This window comes from Typopeltis vanoorti, chromosome 19 (assembly GCF_054136105.1).
Source record: "Typopeltis vanoorti isolate ZY-2024b chromosome 19, IOZ_Tvanoo_1.0, whole genome shotgun sequence".
NCBI classification, from domain to species: domain Eukaryota; kingdom Metazoa; phylum Arthropoda; class Arachnida; order Uropygi; family Thelyphonidae; genus Typopeltis; species Typopeltis vanoorti.
This window is the reverse complement of record NC_143567.1, coordinates 69,920,825-69,927,564: the sequence shown is the minus strand read 5'-3', so window position 1 is coordinate 69,927,564 and position 6,740 is coordinate 69,920,825. Positions and strand designations below refer to the sequence as shown.

The 6,740-nt window shown below is 37.0% G+C and overlaps 1 protein-coding gene across 1 annotated transcript in view; it reads left to right on the top strand.

Annotated features, from left to right (window-relative positions):
- The first annotated feature begins 5,948 nt into the window (after positions 1–5,948).
- The window catches only part of LOC150096230 (gem-associated protein 8-like), a 68,195-nt gene continuing 67,403 nt past the window's right edge, over positions 5,949–6,740 (top strand). The window contains exon 1 of the mRNA XM_090409164.1: positions 5,949–6,029. Within this exon, the coding sequence (XP_090265290.1) occupies positions 6,009–6,029 (21 nt within the window). The 5' untranslated portion in view covers positions 5,949–6,008. The remainder of the gene's footprint in view (positions 6,030–6,740) is intronic.

The following is a 6,740-nucleotide window of genomic DNA, read 5'->3' as shown; positions in this document are numbered from 1 at the left end:
CATTTATCTCACACACTCCTTTACCACTTCCCATCACCATCAACTTCCAGACCTTGCAGTTTTACATACCATGGCACCGATCCCAGCAGTCTCCTAAGCTTGTCATACAGGTAATTATAAGTTTTACATGCCATGTAATTTCACATATACACCGTTTTAACTGAAAATTCCCCACATTTAGCCACCTCCCAGGTCAAATCCAACTGGTAGCAATGTGGATATATCCGTTAGAGACAAATGCTCAGATGAAATTATCACATCGAGCATCCTTGAACCACTAGTATATTCCATCATATGCCATCTCAAGTAATTATTCCTTAGTAACTACATAAATTCCATTTCCTTCTCCCATGTGTCCTATCCTCCTTCCAATGTATGTTCTGATAGTAGAAATCCTCTCATAGTAGAATTCAATTTATAATTACCTGTACTCCACTCAGTGAGGGTAAAATGAGGGAGAGGATAAAATTTAAGGAGAGGGCAAAATAATTATCAAGTTGATTGAATAATAATGCCCATTAAATCAAACTTGATTTTTCATTTTTTTTTCCGCGAATGGCATTTATTTTTGATACTGGTTATGGTTTTTCGAGTTTTCAAACCAGTTGTATATTTTTCTCATAACATCGACTTTTATTTTTTTTTATGTAAAGATATTTGTATGCTGTATGTCAGGGCTGTCCAAACTTCGGTAATCCGAGGGCCGCATAACAATGCATATCTAGTAATGTGGTGAACATAAGCGACACGACGTCGGAAGCTGAACAAACGTACAACATTAATTGCGCACTAATCGCGACCTGGCGATCCCGGTGAGCTCCAGGAGCATGAGCTATCTAACAAAACAGTGTAAGAAGGTTTCTTTGACACATCTAATATTTCACAAATGCGTGGGTATATAGTAATCTAAAAACACCAAATAAAATTACCAACATCGAGATTATCGATTAGTGATTGAATTAAAATATCTAATACGCATTCGATTTAAATTGTTATTTTATTTTTTTGATCATCGGGATTTCGTCCCTCTGTCCAGGCCTTCTAAACTATGCAATGCAGCACTGTAAGACATTTATACCACCATACTTCAGCATTTCTGGTAGAATATCATCTACTCCCGCTGCCTTTCCACATTTCAAGTCTTTGATGGCTTTTTCTACTTCAAGTATGGATATGTAATCCTGCTTGCGTGCCTGGTCAGTGTTTTTTACCACTGTGCTCTCATCACTGCTTGTTTCATTTAGCAGTTTTTCAAAGTAATTACTCCATACTTCAAGGATATCGTTTTCTCAAGTTTTCATGTCACCTTTATCATCTCTAATTCCTTTTACAGCACTATTTCCTCCATTCCTAAGCTTCTTCAACAACCTCCAGAATATTTTGCCACCTTCTTGATATTTATTTTCTTGCCAAAGTCCTCCCATGACATTTGTTTAGCTAGTTTTACACAGTGTTTAGCATTCTTCATTTGTCTATATACTCTGTAAGAGCACAAGCTGGCTTCTTTGACAGGAACCTTTGATATGCTTTCTTCTTTTCCTTCACTGCCTCTTCAACTTCCTGTGTCCACCGTGGAGCACTAATTTTTCTATCATTGCAGACAACTCCACCACATACCTCTCTAGCTGAATCAATCAGCGTTTTCATCAAGGCTTGCCACTGAATATCCAAGGTTTGATTCCTGTTCTCAAACTCTTTCATTTTGACTTCAATAATCTTTGTGTATTTTAGTCTACAGTTTACATCTGAGAGCTGATCAACTTTTATTCGCTTTAAAACTCTTACATGTCATTCTTTACAATATGAAATTCAATTTTATCCTGCTCAAGACTAGATAGTGATCACTTCCAATTTCAAATCATCTGTACACTCTGGTCTCCTGCGCCTGGGAGAAAACATCTCCATCAACAATAACATAGTCAATGAGACTTTTCTTATTCCTTGCCTCTTCACTCCATGTGAATTTCTGCACATTTTTATGTTGGAACATGGTGTTAGTAATAACCAGTCTATGTCCTGAGCAGAAATCCAACAGGTATTTGCCATTATTATTAGCTTTTCTCTTTTCTCCAAATTTTCCCAAAATATTTTTGTATGTCTGACAATCATTTCCTACTTTGCTATTTTGATCCCCAACAAGCACCAACTTTTCCTTTTTCATTGTGTCAGTTGCTTTTTCTGAAGCATCAAACATTCCTTCACTTCTACCTTAGTAGAATCTTCTGTGGGACCATAGGCACAAATAGACTCATTTTCCAATTCCCCATTCTGATATTAGCCCACATCACTCTACTTGAGACTGCCTGCCATTCAAGAAGATTAGCCTCGTATTTTGTGTTGAATACTATGGCTACTCCTTCTTTTCCTTGATTGTCCTTTCCTGAATATAACATTTTGTGTGTATTGCTGAGAAAGAACTCACCAGTTTTTGTCTTTTTAGTTTCAGTCACCCCTAATATGTCGATCTGGTACTTATCTAATTCTTCAGCTAGCTCCATTTCTTGGCCATTCTGGCTTCGTATGTTGATAGTACCAATCTTTAACTCTGGTGATGTTGAGTTGGGGTGTGCTTTTAGATTTATTCCAGTATGTGACTTTTCGCTGTTCTCCCTGGTTCCCTGGCGAAAACAACGGGGGTCTTGTTTAACCGGGCGATGCCCCAGCCGGCATGAAATTTTGTCACGTTGTAGCATCATTTTGTATATTGATTTAGGCCAATAAGAATAAAATTTGGTTGGCTAAATCCCAAATTGCCAGCCTATCCTCGTTCGTTCAGTATCCAGGTAGATACTCAACAGGGTTCACCACGAGAAGGTGAGGATTGGACATTATGTCAGAAGCCCTGGTCGGTTCTTCGCATTCCTTTAACGGCTATGTGGATCTCTCCTCTCAGTTATACAGCGTTGACCCTTAAGCACCCCTTTAACAGAAAGATGGTTTAATATTAAATCTGGTGTGAGACAAGGATTTACATTATCCCATCTGTTATTCATTATCTATATGGATCACATTATGAAGGAAAGTGGTATTAAACGTGATATCAGAATCGGAGATGTTAATATCAGCTTTTTGTTTTATGTGGACGATGTTATACTTCTGAATGAATCCGCTACAAGTTTGCAAGATTCCCTGACTAAATTGAATAGCTATTGTAATGGATATGGTATGAAGGTCAGCATTAAAAAGACAAAGACAATAAAAATAGGTAGAATTGTTGAAAATGTCAACTGTGTTGTGAATGGAGAACCTGTGGAACAAGTAAAACATTTCAGCTACTTAGACACGATTTTTAGTGAAGATGGTAAATGAAATAAAGAAATAGACAACATAATCAACAAAGCTGGCATGGTGGGAAGTGAATTGAATAAATTCATATGGAATAAGTGAGAGATTAGTCGGAATACTAAATTAGATGTATGCAAGACAGTGTTCAAACCAGTTTTAACTTATGGATCGGAGAGCTGGGTCAGAAGTTAAACACTTGACCAAAGACTAGAGACCGCAGATATGAGAGTACTGAGAAATATTAGAGGCTTGAACAGATGACAATATCATAATAAAAACGAGGATATTAGGAAAGAACTTGACATTGTCAGCATCCAGGAATGCGGTAGCAGAGCTAATCTCAGGTGGTATGGTCACTTAAACAGAATGGGCGAGGAGAGATTAGAAAAACAAGTTCTCTCTGCCAGGTTGGCAGGAAAACGACCCAGAGGAAGACCAAGATATAAGTGGATTGATACGGTACAAAGTGCCTTAGACGATAAAAATATAAGATCTGATAATGTTGGAGTCTTGACAAGTAACAAACTGATTTGGAGAAAATTGTAGATAGGAAGTTAGTACTGATGTAAATTTTTCATGTAATACTGTCATATGCTGTACACCTATTGAAGGTACATGTCAGGAATTTGATGATGATGATGAATTTAGGCACCCTGGTATTTTATTAGTTTTCAGGGATTATTCTTTCACTTCATCCTGTGTTATATTTTTACTGTTCAGAAACATTCCTTGATTTTTAAATTGCGTTTCTTTTTTGTTGCTTTTCCATTTAGTGCTAATTTAAGTCTGATTGGTTCTTTTGCAGTTTGTTTTACAGATAGAATCAAATAATTCTTTTTTGCATCTCCACGATATTAACGTTTTTCTCTCTAATATCTGATATAGTTCTCCTTCAATTTAGAAAGTATTTTGAAAGGTATTACATCTGTGCACTGGTTGCTTGAGCTGTGTTTGGAAAAGTTTCAGCTCAGAGGACAATGATTCAACTTACTCTTTGAAAGACCTTTATAGGTTTTGAAACGAAGGTTTAATTATCAGATAGGTATAAATTTATAAAATTAAAACCACGCTACCGGCCAAGACGTCTATAGACGTCAAGTTTATCGTGGATGCGAAGTGCATATTAAAATTTTAATGCCATTGATATTACATTGAAATATGTGATGGATACGAAGCGTATGCATATCCGTATTTGATCCATAATGGCCAGTGAGGTGGTTAATAAATGAAATAAATGAGTCCTATATAGCCGTTAGGAAATGACGTTTGCATACATATGCTAGACAGCCCGAAAAAAATATCGATACAAGTTCTTTTCTTGTCGCTGATCAAAAACTTAGAAATATTTCTCATGTTTTCATCCCATTAACTGAAGAAAATGGAGTGGAGATTTACCCTATTTCAGACATTATTATATTTGGTAAGGATTATGGACCACGAAATGGTTACACGTATCTGCGTTACTATTTTTCCTGGATTCCAAATTATCATTGATAATTTGGAACAGCCAGTCACCGATTGGTGAAGTGTGGAGAGTGTCTGCTGCTCACCATACAAAAGCTGGAACCGGTAAATCTGCTTTTCTCCTTCCTTTTGGGATTAAAAGGCATCAGCGAATTGAGTTTATTTTAATAAAATGGATTCTATAATGCCTTTTACTTCCATAAAGGGGTTAAAGGTAGGTCCTTTTTTCTAACTGTCTTTTTCAAGATAAGCAGGCTAACTGTTTCAATTCTCCAAGCCTTCAGGAACAACTAGCTCAATGGATCAATGAGACAGTGATTTTCAGGAGAATGAGAGCACCGTTGACTATTATCGCATTTCACTGCCCTAGATTGGCGCACCCAGAGAGGGTGCCAAGGGGCCATGGCACCCCCCCCCCAAAAGAAAGAGGGAAAAAAACACCAGAAAAATTTCCAAAAATCTTTTCCTAATTAAAATTCTTTTTTTTTTTTTTAATTTATGTTGGGGCGTGTCTTTTATTTCTCTGTTCGTTATATGTTCCTTATGAATTAGCGGTCAGATAAGGTGGGAATACCCTATAACGCTCAAGAATCCTGGGCGCTGTGAAAGCAAGGCAAACGAAGTAGTGTTTGGGAGCTACTTCGTTTGCCCGAGTCGGGCCACGGGAGATCACGGGTATCATGTATTGGCGATCGCTGCAGATGCTCAGTCATAGCTCATATACAATGCGTAGTTTGTATTCTCAAATCGTATACTCAACTCGATCCCCCCAAGATTAAATCTTGAGTTTTCGGCCCTCCCTTCAAGATCAAATCCTGAGTGCGCCACTGCTGCCCTAAACCCTAACATTCGTGTTACTAAAATTAAAAAAAAAAGACATGTAGGTGATGAACTAGTGCAAATAACAAGTATTATGTATCCCCTCGTAGTGACTACCGCTTTTTAAAGATAGACTGAGGGAGTAGTAAGATTTTCAGCTCTGCAGCGAAGCTATAACTCCCCACTCCATATAAAGAATTACAGCACTAAGCCGATTTACTCCCCTTTTATAAACCCTTTCGCTGTGAAGGCGTTCACAACTGTCTCTGGCAATTTATCCTAGTCGTTCTTCACTCTACAAGAAACAAATTTATTTTTGTCAACTTATTTACACACACAACTTTCATGTATGAACCATTGTGCTCTATAAGTCGCCTCGTTCTTATTTATATTACTCTATTATTTTTGTTTTCAGTAGAAAAGATGGCGCTGTATATCACATGGCTCCACGAAAGAAAACTGTAAGTATTTCTTCCTGCAAGTGTTGTTTCGATTATATATATTTTCGTTTTACTTGTGGATTTCATTTTCTGCGCGGAATTGTGGTAAGTATTAAAAGGAAATACGTAAATAAAATATTAAGGTAATCCAAACTATTGCAACAAATATACATTTGAAAATAAGGAATAGAATGTCTGTAGATAAACAAAGGTTAGCATGGCTAATGATAAGTAAGAAAATGAGTGTGAGAAGCTTAAAACAATGTTTTTGGGGTACTATTTATTATGTGAAATGTGGAATCTTGCTCAGTTTTTGGGTGGATGCACTGAATTCCATCAGCTTGGGAAGAATTATTCTCGAAAGTATTTTCACTTGGTTATACTCTACATTAAACAAGACAAATTATATTGCTTATTCCTCATTATTATTATTATGTGACGCTTCCGAGGAGGCCAAAGACTCATCGAGGGAGAATGTGCCAACAGCATCGAACGATTGATCCCTTTCAAGTGTAAGCAAACTATATTTGCTTACCTATACCTTGAAAACTCTACAGCTGGTTTAGTGTTTTGACTCATTAATCTCTTATTCCATATGGAGGTAGCAGTTTTTTTTATATCCTGCATACAGACAATCGTCCATGATAACACATGCAATTTACAGACAAAAAATACTGCTGGTGGTTGTGGTACACAGTAGATGTCATTGTGTGTTGGTGGTAATAGTGTAAG